General features: G+C 35.2%; 1 protein-coding gene across 1 annotated transcript in view; it reads left to right on the top strand.

Moving 5' to 3' along the window:
* The window catches only part of LOC145673943 (transmembrane channel-like protein), a 123,423-nt gene that overhangs the window by 88,394 nt on the left and 8,823 nt on the right, over nucleotides 1–26,206 (top strand). Inside the window, exon 14 of the mRNA XM_081743758.1 lies at nucleotides 16,307–16,636. Coding sequence (XP_081599884.1) covers nucleotides 16,307–16,636 — 330 coding nt within the window. The remainder of the gene's footprint in view (nucleotides 1–16,306; nucleotides 16,637–26,206) is intronic.

Here is a 26,206-nt window from a genome sequence, read left to right as displayed (position 1 = left end):
CCTCGGCGAGCACACAATCCGGAGAAAGGGAAGGAAGGAAACGGCCTAGGACCTATAAGTTAGGTACCACCCCAGTATTTGTCTGGTGTGAATGAGGAAAACCCAGGAAAACCTCATTCAAGGTGGCTGGCCTGAAAAAGCTTTTTACACTTTTTCGACCGAGTGGTCTCACCGGAAACGCCATAGAACTGTTGTTTATGCTCTTTATTTAGGAAGTCATTGACAGAAGAAAATTTAGTCATCTAATAGAATTTGCCTTACTGCTCCCTTTAACTTATTAACATCTTTAATCATTTTATTGGTTTGAGGTAGATTGAACAATTTTACGGATATCCAGAAGAATCTTTCTCTACATGTTTCCAGTACATATGAAAAAACATTTATGTTTTCTTTAGCTCTTGCATTATGACTATATAGGGTGGAGGTACCGTTTATGGCCACCATACCCCTTACAGCCACTTTCATGTTATTAGTCCTTTATTCAGCTTCATGCTGTTTTCAATTAATCAAAAAAACTTACTAAAATCAGTAGACAACGGCTTCAGACTTTAAGCAACAGATTCAGTCAGTAGGCATTGTGTAATATGCCATTACAGTCTAATGTGATGATGTTTTAATAGGAGGGTGCCCGAAATTTTTTGTACCGACTGTACTTGACGTTTAACAAAAAATTTCTGGCTGTTCATATAATTCGTAATATTGTTCGTTATTCTATTTCAAATTAACATGGAAAATTGTAAAAAAAAAAATTTATTAGGAATTATAGTTTTGGGAGTCAATACCTTTATTTATATTTTAAATTAGTTATAAGTCTTGTATATGGATGTGTAAATGGATTATTACAATTCTTACGGTGTCAGTGCTATCTGAAAACATAGGTCCACTATTGGACGGAACTTTTCAGATCAAATAACCAATCTAAAATTCGACAGAATTTTCAGGACCACCCTTCACCTCTCTTTTAGATACCTAGGTCCTTCTAAAATCTAGTTTAATCCAGATTTTACCAAATTTTATTCGTTTCAAAGCCCCACCGCCAAAATGCTTTGTTTTGATTGGAGGATAAACCCACGCTATGATTTTAGGGCGCGATTATTCCCATTCCATGCCGGGAAGTTTTCACTGAAGACGCCAGATTCGGATCTTCTTGCTCAGAAAGTCGAAAATGAGCTAGAAAAGCTGCAAATAAAGGTAACATTTGGATTTTATTAACATGTAAAATCACTGGAAGTCTCGAGGAGCCATGAACTATTAAATTTCATAGTAAAAAACTGGACTAAAAAGCTGAAATAGTAAGTGCAATATAGTGACGCCATGTTTTCATCTACCGATCGCTATGGACAGGATACAGAAGTAGTGTGATTTCCGTTTTTCTTTTCCTAAAACCGGTTCTGAAGATCAGTGTTTCCCCTGATATTTTCACCTTCCAATTTTCCTGCTAATTGAGGGTTATAAGACCTGTCCATATATAGATTTGTTTATGTAGGTAGCGAGTGATTCTTTTTTTTTAAACATACATGGCGGTATTTAATTTCTTTATAGTTAGGATAGTAATCATGATGCACGTGTAAATTTACAGTAAGGGCTCCTATCTGACTCCCAAATTGGGAGTACGGCTTCCAGCAGGATGAGTTGAAAATGTAGTTTGTTCCGGGTTCCTGCCCCTTCAGGGCAGGGGTCCTATTGTTAGTCAACACTTTGATATGTCCCCTCGGGGCATTGATTAAACAGGTTGATTTTAAGAATGTGATTTAGTAAATACAAGGGCCAGTTGGCCCTGTTCCTTTCTTTCCCTTTCCTTTCGAGCCGATTTAAAATGGTAAAATCTGAATGTTGTCTGTGTATATTTATTAGTATAACATGTATTAATGATAGTGATGATTGGTGTGTATTGGCATGATGTGTCTTGTAGTTTAAGTAGTATGTGTATATTTGTAATGTAGTATCAGTGGTAGTGGTAGTTAAGTGATGAAAGAGTGTGTGAGATAATTAAATATGGACAGTGTAGTATTTACTATGCGATAATTTTTTTTATTATTCCGTCATTAAGTGAACTCATACACAATATTTAAAAGTGAACGTAATATAGTACAATAATTCCGTGTACAAGGTCACATTCAGTTGTTCAAGGGTTGATTATATCGTCGCTAGCCCCTAGTGTCAAAAGTCAGTACTAACCGCCATTCGTATGTCGATGTTCTTAGTGATTTAGTTTCCATGAAATTGACCTTTCTTTTCGAAATAAAACCTAGAAGGTATAATTCACAGCCCATATGGATGTACAGTTAGGTCAAGTGACCCAAAATTAATATATCCTGAAAATTACAACATTCTGCTTAGTCTAGAAATCGAAATATTTAAGTAAATAAACAATACGTAATTTTTTAACAGAAGTCGGGCGATATGATGCTAGTTCTTCGCTTTGAAATTATATTAAATGTTCATTTCTTTTTTTGTGGCTGCAGAATAATTTCATTGTTGTCAGAATTTCATAAACATTAAATATTATCGCAGATAATTCTATTTTCAGTGAACATACGTAGGATTTTTTTTCGTTCTTAATAAAGCTACCAGGTATTACATAGTATTGTGTGTGTGGTGAAAGAGTCTTGAGTTCGAGTGAGGTTGTCGTGCGGTGATCGGAATGGGAAATGTTTGTAGTGATTATAGATTTTAAAGTGTTATGATGAAATGTGTATATAGGCTGGGCGTAGATAGAGGAGACAGGGTGTTTGTAAAATATAGCGTCGTAGTAAATGAAAAGAATGATGATATGAATATGATATGAATATTAATATGAATATGAATATGAAAGTATATGAATATTGTAGTAAATGAATATAGAAGATAGGACACCCATATAGTTAAATATATATAGTAGCCCAGTGAATACTTCGCCACGTGTGGATATATATATATATTGAATAGATACGTGTAGCTACAAACATCTCGGGTTCTGACCCCTGCACCATAATATCACGCGGACCGGAGGGCGATATATAGTCGGACTATGGTAATACTTTGTAGTTTAATGGGGTTATAGTAATAATCAACCATAGTAATACCATCTGATAGAATGGGTAGCATCATATAATCGCTGACAAGACATATTGAATAATAAATTATGAAAAGACAGTAGTAGTTATACAACAGGGCTGTAGTGAATTATATTTTCTGGTCGGTTTTAAAAATAGAATATCCTGCTCCGTGAGATTTTTTTTTCTTCACGTCACCTACTCGGGCTAGCTTACAATGTTCATGGAGGCGACAGCTCTGACAGGGTTACAGAATCAAAACAATTAGTTATTAAAATTTATTATACCGTACCCGGGCATCGACCTCTCCCCCCTTGAATATTTTCGTTTTCTTTTCTTAGTTTTCAAACTAGATAGTGATGGAAATTAATCGATGCCTCAGAATTTAGCGCATTCTGCGAAGGGGAGCTATCGGTGATGTTTGGTCATTGAAATCACCGATCCAAAATTCAGTTTATTTAATTTTTTTTTATTTTGGCAAATCACTAATTAGGGATATCTTAGCTATTACTTTTACTCTAGTTTCTTTACTGTCCTTGAACCTTCTTAGTTCTTCTTAGGGGTCGAATGGTTTTTTTTTCCTTACTTAGAGATTTCAAAATTGGGGACGCAGTTACCTGGTCCCTTCCCCCTCTCCCTTTATCCTGCTGGTCTGGGCCGGATACGGGGATCGGATTTCAATCTTACAAGCAAATTCTTGTGGGATTGGGATCTGATGGACACAGAACTTGCATCCTTGGCAGCAGGACCTCCCTCCTAGTTTACGTATTTAAGTAAACCACCCTCTTTCGGCATATGTGAATATTTTGGCTATGAGTTGTTATATATTTAAATTCGATCACTCTTCTGTGTAGTGAGTAGTACTTTAATATTTCTCCTTTCGTTGGCGCCGCTTTCTCTCCCTTCTTACTTCGAGATTTTTTTTTTAAATTTTCAACCTCCCCCCCCCCAGATTTTGAACTTGTTGCTTACGATTTATTTAACGTACAACTCTGATCTGAAATTACCAGCTGAGACGTTGCAAGACACGATTCATGGATAGAGTAGATAGTGATTGGGTCCTCCATCACATTTTGACCTATTGCCAAAATGAATAACGACTTCATATTTGACGACACTTCAATTACGTTCTTTCACCGTCGTCCCCTTAAGTTTTTTTTTAATCCGTTGGTCACTTTCCTTTCTGTTTTGGTTTTCGTTTACCTTGTAGTTGATCTGGGCCCAGAAATTGTATTTTGGTTTATCTAGTTATATCTTTAGGAATGTTCTGTGTTACGTGCCTGCCTCACAGTTTTTTTTAAAATTATTTAAGCACTAATTGAATATATGAAAGTTAAAATTTATAGACGCGCGGTATCAGGTAAAATCATTTTTTTTTCATATGTAATGTCGGAAATCATTTGTTTTCTTGGACAATGTTTGCAACCTTTTCAAAAATTATTGTTGGGGTGATTAATTTAAATGTGTGCGCATTTATAATAAATATATATATATATAGAAATGAGTACGTCGAAATGTATATGTATTTAGTATGTGAATATGATTTTACAGTAAAAGTATGATATTAAATGTATTATATGAATATATGTAAAAGCGCTCGTGTCTGTCCCCCCAAACGTGTATTGGTTGCTATAGTTTACCAGTAAGTTTATCGACGAATATAAGAATGTAGATTTTGTCAAGAATACCGCCGTGCACTCACGTAATTTTCCTTTTCTTCTGAATAAATGTAAACGATAACCTATGTAATTATTTAATGGCATGTATTAAAAAGTAACGGCAGGTCTAAACGTAACCCACATCATGATGAATATTATCCCTGAACTACCAACCTAAAACCATTGTGGAAAGTGCACCTTGAATCCTTCTCATCTGCATATGTATCCTGTGACTTGACCAGTTTTTTTTTTATCCTCAATTTAAACCATCACACTCCGTACACCTGTGGAAGATCGTTTTAAATCCGAACCATGTATACATATATACAAAAGTGATCTAAAGGAAAGGTCTCATGACGTGTCCCAGTGTTGAATAAATAACTTGAAATTATTCAATTAATAAATTTGTGAATGGACTGTCTAAGAGGAGAAACATCCTCTGGCGAAAGTGATTTTTCGAAATCCCTAGATGGGTATAAACGTCGCAGTGTGCGAGTGCAGATATAAACTGCTAAGAGTTACAAACTAAATATAGCTGATGAATGGTTTTTATAAACCAATAGTTATATATATAGATATATATATATATAAACACAAACTAAGTTAAATGGAGCGAAATGTTTTTGGACACTACGAGTAGTGCGTGATTTGTGATTTGAACGCTCAGAATTATTAATATTTTATTGCTCAATGTGAGGTAGAGACTCATATAAGTTTTAATACACCTAAAAGTTTTTTTTCTTTTTCTTTCTTTCCTCTTTGTCCAATTTTTTTTAAAGTGAAATAAGTGTCTCCTTTGCGTATGTCGCAAATCATAATTTTGCTTTAGCATGCCTAAGATACAATATATGTAATTATTTTTATTTGTCAAGATGATTGGATATATAAAAATTTACTAGAATATAACACTATGTACTCTATTAATATATAACCAAGAACTTGTGCTTTTAAGATTTTCTTTGTAATTATTTTTTCCTTTTCACTATGAATGTAATAAACTATTTGTATCTTTGTAGTTAGTTGGTTTCCTTTAAACATATATACACTGTCCTGAGTGAGTGAGCGTGTGAATGCATGATAGATTTAATATAAGTTATTTTAGTGATATCATTTGTCATATTAACATCTGTAATATATGTGTCATGTTTTAATATATGTGTTAAGGTAAATAACCTAGGTCATGAAGGACCGCTACTAATGGTTTAAATCGGCTCTAGGAGTGAAACGGAAATAGCAGGATAAGCCTAAATACGACATCTTTCTTCCAGAAAGTTGAGACTCTTATTGATACGATACATAAATTTATATTGAGTTTATAAGTTTGATTTTTTTTTCTTTCTTGGCTAATTCATATGTGTGGTTGATCCTAGAGAACAGAGTTCAGATGCTGGATGGTTATCAATCACCGGTTAGAATAACAGTACAAAGAATGATTTCACTTTTCTCATTTCCAGGTCTAGGTCTGGGCAACCCCACGATCGTGGTGCCTGGAGCTAGGTCTGGGTGGTATGAGGGAACATGTGTCTATTCCGAAGCATTCCAAAATTGATTAGTCGTTAATAACATTTAGAATGATTCATCTTTCAAGGACTTTCTCGAATTCTTACTATATTTCCGGAATTATCCAGTAATCTGTTTCTTATTACAATACCCTATTTCTTTTCTTTCTTCTTTTTCTACCTCCTTCTTTTACCCTTCTACTTTCTTCTCTTTCTTTTCTATTTCTGAATGAAAGAAAACGGAGTCATGACTGAGAGTAGTCGCTATTGGCACGGTCAATAAGTTGTTTCGATGAGTTTTCTTCGGGAGTCCGATATGGGATAATTAACAATGAGATGAGTATGCATTGAGGGACGAACAATAACAAGAAAGTTTATTGGAATTTACTTTATTGCAGAATAATCTGGATTTCAATTAGTAGGTGATGTTTCGTAATCGCCCTCGTTCAAAGAGAATTAATTTTAGCGACTCCTCTACATTGCTCTTTTCTTCGTTTACTACTACTTTTTTTTTTTTTTTTTTTTTTTACGTTTTCTTTCAATTGCGAATCTAGTGTATAGATATACTGTTAAATTTTGTGTGTTGTGATGCACAGAATTATCCAATTTCTTATAAAATTTTGAGTTTTTCAAAAAATATAGAAAAATCATCTGCTGGCCTAGAAAGTAGAATCTTGGTTTCCTAGTAAGAAAAAACTCGATATTTCCTTTATAATGCTATCGTAACTGCTAGAACTCAAAACACAATAAACAAATGCAGTGGCCATTAGTGGGTCGGAGTATTCCGTGAGTAAACAGTTATGGCCAGTAGGTGGCCTCATAAGTGGTTTCATACTTGTTACTGTTTATGGCCACCTTTTGCAATTGTAATAGTAATGTGATTGTTTACTAATAAAAGTAACACAAACAGTATCTTATTGACATTTCAACAAATTTTTCCTGTATGCCTAAATGGGGAAATCCACTAATAGACCTACGTGTTAAGTTAATTTTAAATTACAAAATAAAACCTGTTTTAACGTAACAAAGAAAGTAAAAATAAAATTTCTTATACCTACTTAATCATATAATGGAACGAAAACAACAGACCTAGCCTACTACACTTGGTGTAAAATAATACTGTGTTAGCCTTTATGTAAACTTAATGAAGTTTCTTTGTGCGACAGAGTACAAGTTTGTTGGTGTAATATTAAACCTCCAGTAGTCGCGCCGCGGTCAAAAGCACCGCAGGGAAATTATTTTTGATCGTGTGTCCATTCTGTTTGTCCGACAGACTTCTCCGTCTAGCTAATCTTCCCCCTCACCTTCCCGAACATTCCTGCTCAATCACTCCGTTATCGGTTGTTTAGTTTAACTACTAGTGATTGTTTAGTGATTCTGCGGTGCTTTCCACCGCGCGCGACTAACCGTGTAATGTTTTTTTCCAGTGTTTCGCTCTGCACGTGACCTTTGCTTTGGAGATGTTTTAAGCTTTATAAATATAAATATTATTTTAATTAACGGAAGAGAGATCGACAGAGTTAACAAAGTGATACCAAGTGTGAAAAAAGAGAAAATTAGAAATGAACAGCTTAAAAGAACGGAGGGAATTGTTAGGAATGGACTATTTGGATAAATCAGCCGAGATGATCTCATAACAAATAACAAGGATAACACACACACACACACACACACATATATATATATATATGAACACGAATGGTGAAGTGAGGAGTCTGCGAGCGAGTCTGAAGATCTTAAACCCAGAAATGACCAGCGATTCCCCGAATGTAGTCAGAGCAGGAGAGGACGAAATAAGCGACGACGAAGTGTAGAACAGTGTAAATTTGAAGATAACCTAAAATAATTCAATGCAGTGATGTATAGGTGGGGTTTCAATATAACAGGACCGTAAAATAATTCAATGTAAATTTGATTTGATTTCAATTTAGCGCCCTTTTCAGCATCAAGGCTATGTAAGACGTGGATCTACTGCTTAACAAGGGATCCGAACCACATGAGCTCTCACCGGGAATCGAACCCGGAAGTCCCACGCAAAAGGCGTGTATGCTAACCGATTAGCTGCGAGTGAGCTGTAATTGAATGTAAAATGCGCTTTGAAGCTTTGTTTTAGTGTTATGTTTATATAGTACATTTTTTACTAATTTACTATTGCATTTCTAATTTTAGACGAACTAGAGTTGACAAGAACAAAAGAGCTTCATCAGATTTAGAATTTTCAGTAAAACCAGTGTGTAGTTTTCTATCTAAACAAATATGTAGCGAAAAAAAAAACATTTTATTCGAAATAAGAAATAAAAAAAACAGTACATGACTAATTGTAGGTTCCTCTAATAGTTATTACTGTAAAACTTATTATTATAATAAAAATGTTATTCCCTCTTAATCAGAAAATATACAAAATTACGTTTCTAATACAAGAAAAATGTTTAAAACGATATTTGCAACACATTATGTTCGTGCGGTCCTTTTGACCGCGCGCGACTACTCGCGTTACTTTTTCAGCGCGACTTCTGGAGGGTTAAACAAAATATCAAATTTTGAGTATGATATTCAATGTTTCAAATATGTGTATTCAAACAGTTGATTTTAAGTTTAGCGTCCGTTTCAGCAGCAAGGAATATGAGATGTGGACCTACTGGTTAACATGAAATCCAAACCACATGAGCTTCCGGCGGGAATAGAACCCGGGTCTCCCACGCCAAAGACGCGTACGCTAAGCGCTTGGTCACAAAGGAGCTCGTATGGTCTTAAAGAAAGCACAGATTGTAATCGCTGAGAAACATAAGTAAATAGTTTGAACATTATTGATAGATTGCCAGAACCGAGCCTTAAAGAACGGGGTCGAATGGTGGTAAATGTATTTACTGGAGCTGGAAAAACAGCTGAAAAACACTAAAACATTGATATTGTTCTGTGCTTGACTAGTTTTGACCTATTTATTAAGATGATATTGGGCAACTTCTTGTTACAGATAAAGTTGCAAATTATATATAAAATGTACATATCAGAATGTTAAAAACATATACATTTTGTAACGTAGGCTATATATGTCCTTAGCATTCAGACATAAGTAAGCAAGAGCCCTATACCTAGGCTAATTTCATATACAAGTAAATGATCTTTGATGTCTCTTTACTTAATAAACCTTAATTTGAAAGTTGTTTTTTTATATTTATTTTGAGTGACCATAAGTGGGAAAAAGGTGGCCATAAGCAGAAAGAGAATAGCCGAAAGTGGCGAAATTTGTATTATTATTTTTTTTTAATTGCTTTTCTACCAAATTTTAAAGAAAGTAGATAAGGATTTAATACGAAAAATGTGTTCACAACAGTTCAAATTAGAAGTACACATTTTCGAATCATACATAATAGTAATATTTTTTACAAAAACATGTAACAAAACTTAAAGTGGCCATAACCGGCGTCTCCTCCCTACATTTACATTTTGCATATTTCTTGCTTTTGATTTCCGTACATTGCAAAGTCTAATGTGTAACGCGACTGTATCATTAGCATATTTAATGTTCTAAATAATGGTTTGCAATGTGTTCTTTGATTATTTCGTGTAATTATACTGATAATTTTCTTTTGTGCTTTGAAGACTTCGTGTGATCTTGTAATGTTACCCCATAACATAATTCCGTATCTTACATGATATTCCACACCCTCAATAATATAATGTTAATGCATTGCAGTCTTATCAATTAATGAGCGAATTGGAAAGCACATTGTGTTCAAGTTTTAACACAGTTGTGTTATTTGATCATCAAATTTGAGATTCTAGTCTAGTATTATAACTAAAAACTTTACTGTGGTATCTCTGTGAATGATTTTAATTCTAGTCTTATGTTTGTTTCGTTTATGCTTTTGTTATTCGATGGTTGAAAAACTAAATACTTTGTTTTAGACTCATTCAACACGAGCCTATTTTCCTCAAACCATTCTTTGGAATCATTTAGAGTTTTGTTGAAATTTTGTTGCAATATATTACATCGTTTCGAGTTATTAGTAAGGACGTATCATCTACAAAAAGTATCGTATGGACAGTCTCTACGGAATTATATATGCAGTAAGAAAAGCAGTGGCTCTAGTATACTACTTTGTGGGACTCCTAATTTTGTTCCCTTTGTATCTGATTTATAGTTATTTATATTACCTAGTTTATCACAATGAGAAATATGTAGAGCTTGTTGTCTTTTGTATAAATATGATTCAAACCACTTGAACTCAACTACTTTAATGCCACGTTTGGGACCGCTTTGGTTCAGTGGTAGAGCGTTCACCTCTGGTGCATAGGATCCTTGGTTCTATCCCAGGTCACACCAACTGAACTTTCTGGTGAACAAAGACCGTGTGTGTGGGTTTTCTCTGGGTTCTCTTATTTCATCCCACTTTCTTCATCCCACCATTTCATTCATTTCTCATCATTACCATCACATTTAGCCTAGCCGGCATATCTGTGGGACGTTAAACTTAAAGATTTCATTTCATTTCATTTCTAATGCAACATTTAAATAACTTTCGTAGAAGTAAATTATAATCAACAGTTTCAAATGCTCTCCTTAAGTCAAAGAATACATCTAATGTGTAGTTTTTATTTTCAAAGGAGGTATATATATTTTTAAACATAGTCCTATGATGCAGTAGATGAGTTTTTATTCTTCAGGAAACATGTTGTAAGGGTTTATTATTTTAAATTTCTTATAGAAATTTGTTACCCGCTTAGCTACAACTATATCAAATATTTTGTAAACAAATGATAGAAGTGATACCGGCCTATAACTAGATACATTATCTTTCTCGTTTCGTTTATGTATGGGTATCATCTTTAATAGTTTTAATTCTTTCGGAAAGACACCAGTGCTTAGGGAGAGATTGAAACTGTAATCTAATATTTCGTCTAACCACAAGATTTCTTATTCTTAAGGCTTTGATGGTAAATTTGATTTCCTTTCTATCCATAGGTGTAAGGTACAAAACAATGCGTATTGAATTATATTGCCTTTTGGTAGAGTTAATAACAGTCCGGGATTTAACCTTTCACCAAATTTATTTATAAAAATAACGTTATTACAAAACTTCTTTGTAAGTACAAGCAGAATAAATTAAAATATTTCCTCTTCACAAGTAAAGGAGAAGAAAGGAGGTACTTATGCACGTGAACGCCTTAGCTCATGGCAGGCTCCAGGTCGTTTGTAATGACTTTAGGATATAGTATTATTTGTGATCTCTTTAGCTCATGGCAACCTCCAGGGTGTCTGTAATGACTTTAGGATATAGTATTATTGGTGATCTCTTTAGCTCATGGCAACCTCCAGGGCGTCTGTAATGACTTTAGGATATAGTATTATTGGTGATCTCTTTAGCTCATGGCAACCTCCAGGGTGTCTGTAATGACTTTAGGATATAGTATTATTGGTGATCTCTTTAGCTCATGGCAACCTCCAGGTATTTGGGCAAGGTAATACTCCTACATCCCGGGCGACCTCAGGAACGGGTGTTGGTTATATGATCAGTGGTCAATTGACAATTTGGTCCTCTGCTGATCCTCTTTCATATGTAATTTGTAGGTGGCTCGTATCTTCTCGAGTTCCATCGTGCTGACTTCGTGTCTTCGTGTTTGCTTCATGTCTATTATTTGCTTGTATTGATGGCAAAAAAAAAAAAGAAAGAAAAAAGAAAAAAGAAAATAGAACGTGGTTTGCAGATATAACATGTGCTCGATAAAATAATGCGCACTGAAAGGTGGGGATCCTTACGATATACTTTGTAAAGTTGGTTTATTTATTGAAAGTATAAATTTTGCAACTTTTCGAGTGATTGTATGAAATAGTTATTGAAAATATTTGCTACTTTGGTAGGAGAATGATCTTAGTGTGGCTACTTTTCAATTTTCTCAATGTGTGCCAATATTCTCTATTATATTGGTAAGAAAGGATGAAAAAAAAAACATTAAACATATTTATGATAGAAACATAGACCATTTGAGAGTGGGTAAATTAAAATTAAGGAATTCTAATTATAAAGCTAGGGCACATATAGCATTCAAATATTATCTATTTGCCAACACTTACAATGTTTGGTAAAATATTAAATTAAAACAAACAAATAATGATAATTAACGTAAACAGAAATAAGCCGTCTGATTATTATTTTTCATAATACACTCAACCCTGAACACAACTCATTCTTCTAGCATTCTGGTGCTTGTATCTAAAGAAACTGACTCAAAATGCTTTTTTAAATCAACAAACGTTATGAATTTATTTTTTAAAAAAACTTCCAATATTCAAAAGAAACTGCATTGTCTCCAAATGAATAAAAATGTTTCTTTATTATCACTTTTATTAATATTATTCGTCAAACACTGATACAATAATAACTCTCACACTCACATAGTTTCCTAATTTAAAAATTAAATCAAAACCTGTACTTTAATGAAATTAACATTTTATTCCAAACCCTTCCTTAACTTCTAATTCTGCTACCAAATTCCGTTGCTCCTGTTTCAACTTCCACAAGTTCAACGAAGTAAAGATAATTCACAAAACTTAAAGTTATAAATCCTGTAACCAACACTACAAAAACAACACAGTATTATTATTATTACAGTATGCAGCAAAACAAACAGTACTGAAATTCGCGTACTGGTGCAATGTGGTATGACCTGGAGGCGCCACATGTATACTCAGTTGTGTGTGCACTTGCATAGTTTGCAGTTGGAGCGAAGAAAATATTACTCATAATAGAGGAGAAATTGTTTAATGTTGAACACTATGTCCGCTCATACGGTGTGGGGCAGCCTGTCACTGCAGAAGATGAACGCACACGTCTACTGTATTGCTCTGGAGCTATGGCATATGAAGATGAAGATTTCATCAGCAACATATGGTTCAGTGATGAAAGCCATGTGTACCTTGATCGCTACATCAATCGACAGTTGATTATTGACTCATGCTTGCATGATTTGCATGGTTTTTACCACACCAAAAATCTGTCGTTACAATGGATGCAGCAAGACGAAGTTACTGCCCATACTACAAGTGAGTCAGTTATCCTTCTGCCCACGAGAGTTTGGAGATTTGACGTGGAACGGATTTTCCATATCCTTTCCACCCCCTGACCCCACGGCTTCAGATGCTAGCTACATATGGGGTATACTTAGTGCAGCAATTTTCCAAACAGATAACCCCCTACCACAATACCAGAATTAAGAGAGAAGATTTGTTCATTTGTTTTGTCGTACCAGCAACCCGTGTTCACTAACATGTTCATCGATCTACAAGATCGCTATGAAGAATGTGTGCGACATAATGGGCAACATTTTGAACACACAATGTACAGGAGCGATTCCTCTTACATTTATAGTATATGTTGAGTACCATTTAGTTGAGATCCATTTGACAACATTTTTTGTTTCGTTAAGTTTACAATAAATAAATAAATAAATAAATGTCAACGATGTGTTTTCAGTACTGTTTGTTTTGCCGTATATTGTATTATTGCGGTGATAAAGTTGTCTTTTTCTGCATTTTATGTTAAATTCAGTAAGAGTCTGAATACATTGGTATTTAGTTTAATAAGTTTCACACTATTTTCTTCCAATAGATAAGTTTGTATAATGAATAATGATTTATTAATACATAACATTTCTCAGATAGGTTTCCTTGCTCTTTTCGATAAAAGTTAGCTGCTGTTGGACTAGTATGATAGTATTTTTCTAATGAACAATATGAAGCTGTCCATTCAAATGTCCTTCTGCATATTAAGACGTTACAGTTTAGAAAACACTAGCAGAATACCCGTTATTCACACGGGGGCAATACGTTTTATTTTGGACATAAAGGGGTGAAGTTTTGATTTCAACGACATTGGAAGTGTCACTGTTCATCTCGGCGACCCTGAAAACTGTGGATTCGACATTATTTTCGATTTCTTTCGTCTGTCATTTTCGATTATTTTTAAATATCTCTCTCCCTCTCCTACATTACACATCATTACACTATCAAAGTGAAATGATAAAACCCATCCCAGGCCTGAACCTCATCTACATGGAAAGTTTGATTCATAATCATAATCATAACTTATTGCGTCCATTCATCATCATACAACGAAATTGGACATGTCTGTTATATATACACCAGTATACATAAACATATATACTATTATTACATATGCATTCTTATAGATTCACTAATTCACTTAATATATATCTGATTCATACGAATTATTTTGCACATATTCTTGAACAGAGTAAAAGCATTTTCTATCAAGTACCATTTAAGTAAGATTTTAAAGCTGTTTACAGACCTGATTTTTTTATACATGATAGAAGTAGATTGTGTACTAGAGTACCTTTGTGAGTAACTGATTTATTGTATATGTTTGTTTTTGTGTATGCAAGTGAATGTATTCTTTACTTCTTGTGTTGTACCTGTGAATGTCCATTGTTAACAATAAATTCACTACTATGTTTTTCTCAAATATATTGAGGGAAGAGTCATTATTTCAAATTCCTTAAAAACATTTCTGCAAGGAGATTTACATTTTACTCCTGCTAGTATTTTTACCACTTTCTTCTGTAGCCTAAAGATGACAAGACTTTTAGGCGTAGGTCTACCTCCCCAGAACATCAAGCCATATTTTATTACAGAATGAAAATTTGAGTAATATATACACTTAGCTGTTTATACATTAATCTTATCTCTTATACATCTAATTGCATAACACAGTTTGCTTAACTCAATTTTACATGTTCTTTAAGTGGTTTCCAGTTGAAGTTATTAGATATTTTAACTCTGAGAAAGGTAGCAGTTTCTACAGATTTAACTGTTTTATTATTTATTCTTATTATTGTACTGGCTTGATTACTGTTAACATTATGAAAATTTAAGGCACATGTTTTATTCATCGAAATTCAAAGTTGGTTCATTGCCTTTTGGCAGTTTGTAGCTAATTCTCTTTCATCTTTCCCACTAAGTATTATATTGGCATCATCTGCATATAAAGTCACACATGAACTATTAATATTTGCAGAAAGATAATTTATATAAAGAAGAAAGAGAAGTGGCTCTAGAATTGATCCCTGTGGTACTCCACGATTAATAATTTCTTCACTTGATACACATTTTTGATTTTTATTATTAATTATTCCTGTTATTTCAGTTACTTGCCTCCGATCGTTAAGGTTTGATTCAAACCACTTATTTGCTAGGCCTTTAATACCATAGCGACTAAGTGTTTCTAGCAATATATTATGATTTACTAAATCAAAGGCTTTTGTTAGATCCGAAAATATTCCTGTACATAATTGTTTCTTAACCAGTAAGTTTCTGCAAGTTTCTAGAAAATTAAAAATTGCTGTCTCTGTGGATTTACCTTTCAAGAAACCATGTTGTGTGTCGGATAAAATAGAGTATTTATCAATGCAATCCATTACCCGATTGAATATTATTTTTTTCTAGAATTTCCTATAATGGATAGCAGTGGTATCGGTCTATAGTTTTCTATTTCATTGCATTTACCTTTTTTGTGTAATGGTTTAATTTTGGCAATTTTTAGATTATCAGGAAAAGTTCCTATGGTTAGTTAAATATTTGCGAGATAACATAATGGTTTAACTACATATTTGTAACATTTTTTTTTATCAAATTGCTAGATATTTCATCAGTCCTAGCCGAATTCGAATTTTTCATTTCTTTTATTATGATGACTATTTCGCTCTCTGTTACTAGTTTTAAGAATATTGATTTATCACATTGATTTATCACTTTTACAACATTTTATCATATTTTATGTATTTCCCCGTCCCCTAAGTTGCACCGTCAAAGTGAAATTTTAACAATTTCAGGCCCGAACGTCATCTTTGTTGAAAATTTGATCGTGATCAGTTTCGTGGTTCAAGAGGTGCGAAGTCACAAACATAGTCAGTTTCACTTTTACATAGATAAAGAAAACTTCATAGGAAAATGATTGGGGAGTTTATGTTTGTAAACATGTGATATTTCATTAAATACCCAAAATTATACGTATTACCTTTTTCTGTAAAGTTTAATTATTCTTAAAAACTATTGGGTTAATATGTTGTTCATTGTGAGGTATATTTCATTTAGGTGCAGAACACTTTGCCAAACTACTGAAAAAGAAAGCAGCGAAACACTCTGCTACATCAGACGAAGAAAGTGCCCTCGTAGATGGCGAATATGTGGAAGGAGAGCAACGAGACCCATCTGTTCATGAAGGCAAGAGTGTCCAAGCAAAGATTATCAACCAAGGAGTACGGGATGTTAAGAAGGCAGAGAAACCTTCCACACAAACAACACAGCATGTTCGGTCTGGAAGCAACAGCACCAAAAGAAAGCCAGGAACTTCTGCCAAGTCAAGCACAGCGGCCAGCGAGAGACATAGGTCGTCCTCCAGTTCAAAAGATCACGAATCTCTAGGTATGTTTCTTTTTTATTGAATCACGAGGTTTGATCAAAAACTACGGTGAATCATTTTATTAGAAACAAGGTAATAAGCTTACTTGGAATTTTATTTAATCTCCTTCAAAGTACTGTTCTTGGCTAGGAATGCACTTATCCCAACGTCGAATCCATGAGTAGAAGCATTTCTGGAAGGTTTCTTTTGGAAGGGCGTTCAGTTCCTCTATTGTGGTCCTCTCAATGTCAGGAATGGTGTCGAAACGTTTTCCTTTAAGCACGGTTTTAATTTTTGGGAAGAACGAGATCTCGCATGGTACTAAATCTAGTGAGTAAGGTGGATGTGGACAGATAGTAACACTTTTTCGGGCCAAAAACTAGCGGATCGAAAGCAAGGTGTCGCACGGCGCGTTTACATGTTGAAGAAGGAAGCCATTTGCCCATTTAATCGGTGGTTTAAATGTTTTCTGCGGACCCATTACCAGATTTATAGTTCTTCGGAAAGCTTTTGAATAGTCATTCGCCTGTTTGAACAAATCATTTGTGCCTCTTTGCACGTTTTTATCTGTTTTTGACGTCGAAGGACCGTCTCGATCGTTGTTCCTTTCAACCGACTCCTTGCCGCTTTTGAATTGCTCATACCACTTGTAAACAGCCTTCAATGCCACCGCTTAATCGCCATGCACAGATCTTGACATTTCGTGAGCTTCTTTGGCACTTTTTGCAGCTTAGAACAAAACTTAATGTTGGAGTCGACAGACAGCCTTAACACGTCCTTACTCTTCTGCCTCTGGGAACCAACTAACAAATCGCAACTCGTTCAAACTCGACACACATTGTGTCAAAGGTTTAGACTATCGGGCTTACTAGTTGAAATGGATACAACATCGATAAATGTCACTGCGTAACTACATTCACCGTACTTTTTGAACACACCTTATATTTCTGTTCATCATAGAAATATAATTTGGAACATTAGAACGTGAAATGAAGAGATGGGATTAGTAATCTAAGAACTCATAAATTTTTCAGATATAAATTATTTATTTTCTTGAGATCTTTCTCATTGTTTAGCATGGATAATGCACAATTTTTTCATTACGCATGGCTTTATTTATTTATCTACTATTTCAAGTAACCTAACATGTATATTTTATCTTTGCGGTTAAACTGTGTATCTTACGAAACAGTTTTCCTTCTTGATCTAAAATTAATATTTCTGAAGTTACCTTACCCGAATGGATTGCTCAAAATCCTTGAAATATCTGTTCATCGTTCCAAAAGAACAAATTCAGAAGGGCTTATGATATTTGTGGTCTTCTGTATTTCATTTTAACACCTCTTATTTGTTTTCTTCAGGTTGCAATAACCAATGAATCCACAGCTTATACATGGTGTTTCAAAACAACACCGACAACATTTGACAGATGATTCCTGACACCAAGATAAGACAAAAAGTATAGACCAAGCTGGGTGCACAAGTGCTTCCTTGCGGAGTTATTGGCTGCCAAAAACATGGAAAAATGAACTTGAAAGGTCCATAGCTCTAATATTATGGGATCTATCGTAGTCGGGTCAAGACTTCACTTAGAAACTAATATGTGCGTTATCCAAAAATACATGTTTCAGAATCCTAGTTACTCATGCAACAAGCTTTATATAGGTAATTTGGCTACTGGCATATAATTTGAAATACTCACCAAACGTTGTCGGTGTTGTTTTCAAACACCCTGTAGTAATTTTCTTAGCTACTTTACACAGCAAAGCACGGCTTATTCAACTTCATTCCACTTACCTTTTCCAACTTCTTCTTTTCAATGTGGTCCTCATCATTATACACAAAGATTGTACAGAATATCGTAAATATTTGTACAATTTACATCACACTGCAATTTTGTTTATATTCAACCTATTCCATTTCATGCATTGTTATTGACTTCATTCAGTTACCATAGTACAATGAATAGCTAACTGCATACACTTTACTGCACATGTTTACTTATCAATTACGAATTAGCGAATTTCGGGACGTTTTCGTTTGAAAGATAATCACGTCCTTCGTATGCCAAATAAAATTGTACTTACGTTCGTTGATTCATTTAGAAGGTATTGACAGAATATGATTTCGCTTTTGGCGCCGATTGTACCGATGTAAATTTTGATCGGAATCTTTAGAAGACAGTGACAAAACTTTTGATTTGAGTTGATTTTGAGTTTAAAGTCCCGTTCAGCAGCGAGGCTATATGAGACGGGACCTACTGATTAACGTGGAATCCAAACCACATGAGCTACCACCGGGAATCGAACCCTGGTCTAACAAAACTTTTGTCACTGTGAATTTTGTTTTGAATTTTCTATCCTACCAAGGGATCATTTGGATGCTCGTAGAAGTGTCTGTCTCAGTTTATGTACACCCTGTGTATCTAGAACCAAATTATATAAAACTCACTGTTGAAAAGAGTTTAGCTTAATTGACCCACATAGTAAAAACTAAGTTAACTTACGCTAAGACGTAAACATTCAAAATGATACCTCAACTTAAATTTTTGCTTTGATTTGAATGAATATTAAACACAAGCTCACTTTCGAGAAACTAAATATCTCCAAGTATTTTTGGGAATTTATTGCTATTAATGAAATAAGACGGAATCAATAAATAAAAGAATTTAACCAATAAACTTGAAAATGTATTATTTTTAATGCGGAAATCATTCTCAAGTAGCAGTGGATTTTCTAACTACCAATGTTCTTAGTCCGTGCACATTTTTGTGATAAAATATTATGAGTAGTCTGTGTTTATTCCTTATGTATTGTAGAAAAAGAAAAGCGATAGTAGACATCTGGGACCCGCGACTGGCAAATATGGTGGCCGTTCCAAGATGGTGGACGAATGACATTTTTATTTGTCTCCATCTCGGCTATTTTTCATCCGATTTCAATTATCTTTTTTTGGAAACGAAAAGTCTTTAGTAGCTCTATACTTCGATTTATCACGACATTTCTGCCGTCTACTTTAGTTTTCACCCAAAATGAAATTCATGTTTTTGGTCATTTTTTATACTTTTTTCAATATTGTTGCAAGAGAAGATTGGGATGAGATTAAACTAACTGCGAATATGGAGAAATCAGTTTTATTGGATACTTAAGATGTACGAGATGTGATGATGAAGGTCTTGGACTCTCCACTGGCAAATATGGTGGCCATTTTAAGATGACGGACGAAGGAAATTTAAACCCATCTCTGTCTCGTTTATTTTTCGTCCGTTTTCGATTATCTTTAAAAAAAGAACGAAAAGTTTTAACAGTTAGATGATGCAGCACAGTTTGCTTCATGACGGTCTTCAGGCTTTTTCGATTAACTTTGTTTCATGCCTAGAGCATATATCCTCGTTAGCTCTGCGCTTGTTAGAAAAAACTTCATTACCGTTTCCTTATTTTGAGTTTTTCCGATAATCCCACCTCTAATTTTCAATCGCCGATTTTCTTGCTCAAGTGCTTCATCCGCTCCAAGATGACAAAATAGTGAACCAGATTTGTTTGGCGCCCACTTTCCTACAAGTTGTGACCATACTTCTATCTCATTTTCGGCTAGTGCATTCATTTCTGCAATATGCAAGGCGCAGAATGCACTGCAATTGGGCAAGTTCAATGCAAAGAAATACTTTGTAAAATCTCCTAATGAAGACAATATTAACTTCCAGTTTGCACTCCGCACTGCTCGCATAAAAGTTTTTTTTTTTTTTTTTTTAATACAAAAGTCTTCATATAGTTGCATGTTCTCCATTTCCTCCGTTCCAGCTTGGTTGGCTAATTGTACGGATTCTGAATCTTTTTTTTCTGCCAAGCATCCCAACTCATTGTTTGTATATTCTTGCATTTATTTTGTAAGTATTTCTGTTCTTTAAGAAACTCTTCAAAAAGTAATGTAAACAGCACATGCAATGTAGTTATGTGAATTTTGCATGACCTACGAACTGGTTTTCCGTCTAATAAATGACTTCAGTTGTATCACTAAAGATACCGTTTTCGATCCACAGCTCGAGAATGTCAGTCAACTCGATATAATTTCCTACAGCTCTCAATGTGTCCATTATTATGTGTAGGTCTCTTGGAATTATCACCCAATTCTGGTTCAATAAAGCCATTTGAAGTTTTTTAAGTAGTTTGAATAGCCCAAGGTCTGCAGCTATGACTAACTTTTTCTCAGGACGGACAATATTTTCATGTACTCTTTCCATCTGTTTTAATACAGAATACGGGACAGAAATATCTGTCGGTGATTCTGAACGCAGTGGCATGACAGATACACGTGATTTGTGCTTAGTCTTACGTACAAACGAATTATGAGCGTACCATGTTAACAACCCTTGATTAGATTGATCACTTTGACTTAAATTAGTCATTCCACCTATCATTCATATGAGATCTTGCACTATTGAATTTGTAAGGGATGGTGGCTTATGTGACGGTGGAATATCAGTACTTATTGTTGGACTTTGTGGTTTAATACTCTTGGGAAGCGAACATTCCAAGGCTGGGTAAATGTTGTCTGGGATGTCAACATTTTCTTCGTCAGAAACCAGTGTAAGATCTTCAGCTGTATCCCCTTCTTCAATATTTTGGTAAATAACTACTATTGTCCCGTGAAGAGTATTCCGACCATCAGGACTGTCTTCTTGAAAATCTATGTTATCCATAGTAAAATGAGTGAACCTCCCTGGCACTATGTCCGGTGGTAAGTAAAGTCATCCATTAGCATTCATTTTAACCACTACAGATTTAGCTATTCTGTTTAGTATTTCCCAGACACGAGAATAGTGTACAGAGAGTATTGGTGAATGAATAAAATTCACACGACTAGAGCTGCGAGTCAACTGATAAAACCAATTGAAACTTGCATTGGAAGTTCACGTGTATGCTTACTCACTTTCGATTTGGATCTTGAAGCCTGGTAATTAGATAAACAGGCAAACATCAGCGTTTGAGATAAACGATTAGCCCGAGCATCAACTTCATTCACACGTTTTTTTTTTTCTGAAGTTATATCATTCCCCCCCCCCCCCCCCCACAATACACCATTTAAAGAAAAAAGTCAATAATTCGGGCATTTGCTCACTATCGTCTTCCATATTTCCCTCAATGAACAAACTCCATGGCTCTGGATAAGTAGAGTAACAAATAAAACACAGTTCTGACCAGAGCAGAATGAAATATATTAAAAACTATACTTACAATGTTACAGTTTCAAGGACCTAACGTCCTCTTCATCAGACACAAACACTATAGACACTATAGAGTGTTTGTGTCTGATGAAGAGGACGTTAGGTCCTTGAAACTGTAACATTGTAAGTATAGTTTTTAATATATTTCATTCTGCTCTGGTCAGAACTGTGTTTAATTTATTTCCCTCAAATGTCTAGCGCTTTGCATTCAAAGCTGTTTTTCTTAATATTTTGGCTCCGAAAAGAAGCACCTTAAATTGTTAATCAGAAGTACAGTATCATCTTCTAATTTAGCAATTGTAATGTTTTAGTTTGTTTTATATATACACGTTCAGATTCATTTTTACGTCTAAATATGAAAAACTCAACACCAGGAACTTCTTCTTCAATAAAAGTCTTTCCCTTTTTGATTTGAGCCGTGTCGATGGATGAACTCCATTAAAAAAACAGACATTAATGTAAGTGTTATGCAATTCGGTCAAATTGTAACATTTCCTTGAATAAGAAAATCTTCCAGAGCTCCGTGGCTAAGCGGTTAGCGTACGTGCCTTTGGCGTGGGAGAGCCGAGTTCGATTCCCAGCGGGAGCTCATGTAGTTCAGATTCCACGTTAATCAGTGGGTTCACGTCTCATATAACCTCGCTGTTGAAAGGGACGTTAAACTCAAAATCGACTCAACTCAAGAAAAGCTTCCAACATGCAGAGAAATTCCGTATCGGACGCTACAATAGCTGCTAAACTTTGAGGATGTTGTTCACACACATTCTTCCTACGAATCACATTTGTTACATTTTTGGTTAAACAGTGTCGATGATACAAAATGACGATTGCATGAGCATTGTTTGGAATAATACACTCATTAAACCTTACCTGCCAAGTATTATTTCCACTTCGGTTGACTGCTTCTCTCAAATTAGAACATCCTTTAACATATGAAACATGATGGAGAGGATGTTTTCTGGTTTCTTTTCCATCATAGAAAAAACAAAGTTGTTTCTCATACTTTGATGTGTCAGCTCGGGTAAATGGTTTTGAGGCTTCTTCAGAAACGTCTTCTTCTTCTAAATCCTCTTGAATCATCATGTAGTGTCTTTCTACAGCTTCCGTTTTGTCTTATGCCTCAGTGATTTGTTACAAGTTAGATGCCAGTTCAATCACAGCTGTCGTACATTTTCTACTGAAGCATCATTTCCTAAATTCTCCACTATCTGTCGGCATTGCTCATCTTTCCATTTCGCAAAATTAATTATTGTCTTTGATGGATTATTTAAAGTTTCTTCACCAGCACTTTCTACAGACTTTTTCATCACTTTCTCTATCGCACAGTATACAAACATTACCACATCGTTTCCTTTTACATGGTTCTGCTCTTCCTATTGACTCCATTTGTTGGCTATTCTTCTTATTCAGTACTCATCTGCAACAAGAAGAAAATTGTTTATTATCTGGTATTCTAAAATGAGGTCACTTTAAACTTAATTATCACATATATAACAATTCCAAACTTTAACTTTTAGTCCACTAGCGGGTTTGACACCTACATCCCGTGTACATTTTTGTGGTCAAGTATTAAAGACCTAGAAAAGAGCTTCCGTTTAACAAAAAGATAATCGAAAACATACAAAAATAAACGAGACAGAGATGGGTCTAAATTTCGTCCGTCCGCCACCTTAAAATGGCCACCATGTTTGCCAGTGGAAAGTCCAAACCTTCACCATCACATCTCGTACATCTTAAAAATCCAATAAAACTGATTTCTCCATATTCGCAGTTAGTTTAATCTCATCCCAAACTTCTCTTGCAACAATATTGAAAAAAGTATAAGAAATGACCAAAAACATGAATTGCGCTTTGGGTAAAAACTAAAGTAGACAGCAGAAATGTCGTAATAAATAAAAGTATAGAGCTACTAAAGACTTTTCGTTTAAAATATTGATCGAAATGGGATGAAAAATAACCGAGATAGAGATAAATAAAAATGTCATTCATCCGCCCTCTTGGAACGACCACCATATTTGCCAGTCGCGGGTCCCTGATATCCACCATCGCTTTTCTTACTCTACAATACATAAGGAAAAACTTAGACCACTCACAATATTTAATCATCAAATTTCACACGGGTTGTAGTTAACGAAAAGCACTATAATGCTTAGTTATTTGAAATCTTTTTTAAGTATATGTGTGCAAAAACAAAACCTGTTACGGCAACGGAGAACTCTTTAAACAGTAGCAGTTTGGAAGTGTAGGCCATAATACTTATCAAGGGTAACGTCTGGTGTCCTCACAAATGTATTTTAAACAATACTCACGTATGGTATACCATAAATCCCGAAAGTGTTAAGTATTGGGATTTACAGGTGAGGAAAATATGAGAAAGAGATTGAGAAATTTACCCATATCTGATGAAGTGATAGGAACGTAAGGGCTTTATTAGAATAATCTGAAATAAAGGACATGAAAGTTTTTACATTCTAATAGTGATGTTTGTTTGGGTTTTGCATAATTTCTATTAGGAGTCCAAACTGAGTCGCGGAGCGCGGAGTCTTTTCGTTTGTTATTATTGTTAGTGTATCATTTTGAGAAACATACTAAAGCTCTTCGCTCATCTCACTCCTATTTTCTAAATGCTTAAACACAATGAAGAACATAAAAATATATGAAGTGAGCCAGATGGTACGAGTATTGGAACTTTAATAGTGGAAACTATTTATCACAAGTAATACCAACTAAATACATGTTTTAATGATATACAGTCCTTCAATGTTGTCACCAGCAATGTGTATAACCCGTTGTCAGAGATGTGAAACTCACAAAAATTGTTAGATACCTGTAGCGTTGTGTTGTGTTGATAGTTCTAATGGATTGGTCTACTGCCTGAAGAACCTCATGAACAGTTCTGAAACGAATGCCACGAAGAAGTTGAGGTTCCCTCATCTTAGGAGCCTAGTCAAAGTAACAAGAGCTTAAGTCCGGGAAGTAGTGTAGGTGGTACAGCATTTCCCTACCTCATCGATAGAACGAATCCGTCACGCCTTCTCGCTGTAGGCGCTCGAGCGTTGTCCAGCAAAATGATGGGTGAGCTCTGCAAAAAGAGTCGTTGCTTCTTTCTCAAGCCTGGTCGCAAGTTGAGTTCCGGAAAGGAGAAAAAAAACATTGAGGGTCTGATGTGGGGAACTATGCATTAGGATTACACCATGCCAGCCGTATGCGAGAAATACCGTACCTTTCACATTGCTGGGGTCCTGACGAACTTTGGGTTTTCGTAGTGATCCATAATGATTAGCGTTTCAATTGTGGCTTGTACGATTTGGCCCCTGTTTGATTCAGTGTAATGATGCGGCTAAAAAAAGCTTCTTTTTTCCATTCGTAGCGTTACAAGTGGGTACGAGCAGCGTCGTGTTGTAGCCATTTGTGGATTTCCGTCAACTCACACGGAACCCATAGTGATGCAATTTTTCTCATGACCAGGCATTCCTTCAGAATGTGCAGAACAGTCGTATTCGCTAAACCTATCTCTTGAGCGAGCTCGCGAATAGTATGACGTAAACCAATGTCTAGTAACATGGCAACAACATTCACATTTTCTTCCCTGAGACGAGGACGACCCAGGCCGTTGTATGTCTTCCATATTTTGGCGTCTCTCCTTGAAGGCTCGTACCCACCTAGTTACTGCCTTGTAAGGCAATACACATTCCCTGCAAGCCTCTTGAAGATCTTGATGACACTCTCGTGCTGTGCGGCCTCTGGCACATTCAATTTTTATTCAACTTTGTTGCTCTTGTTTCGAAAACATCGTGACAACAACAATCTTGCCGTACAACGCCCTCGTACCTGTGTGTGTGTGTGTATGTAAACTAGACCACCCGCTACACGAAGCTCACTTCTTCTCGTCTACTGTCCTTGCGCGTGATGTCGGAAGGGAGAGTCCATTTGCATTGAGGTAGGTATTTAACCAACATGTGGTGCAAGAGGCATTACTTGATTCCGTTAGACGCAGCGTTGCTAAACCAGTGTTGCCACTATTAAAGTTGCAGCCCTCATATGTACAAAATGCTATTTTGTGAAGTATGTTGTTTCGAGACATTTCGCAAAGTGCAGAAATTTGGGCGCCCAACAACTATGACAAAAATTGCTTTTCTAAATCTGTCGTCTTTTAGGAAAAATTTGAAAGCAGTTTTTTATCAGTATTTTGAAGATACAACCTGACTCAATTCCTATATTTTTACGTCCTTCATTGTATATAAGTTATTCAAAAATGAGGATGAGCTTTAAGTACGTAAGTATATGTACATTCCAAATCAGTTTTCGACAAAAATGTTGATACAATTTGTATTAAACATTTTTTTTTTCTAAATAAATCATATTTGTG

This window comes from Thermobia domestica, chromosome 17, assembly GCF_964235325.1.
Source record: "Thermobia domestica chromosome 17, izTheDome1.hap1.1, whole genome shotgun sequence".
Classification (NCBI taxonomy): domain Eukaryota; kingdom Metazoa; phylum Arthropoda; class Insecta; order Zygentoma; family Lepismatidae; genus Thermobia; species Thermobia domestica.
Note: the sequence above shows the minus strand (reverse complement) of the source record. Positions and strands in the feature narration are given on the sequence as shown.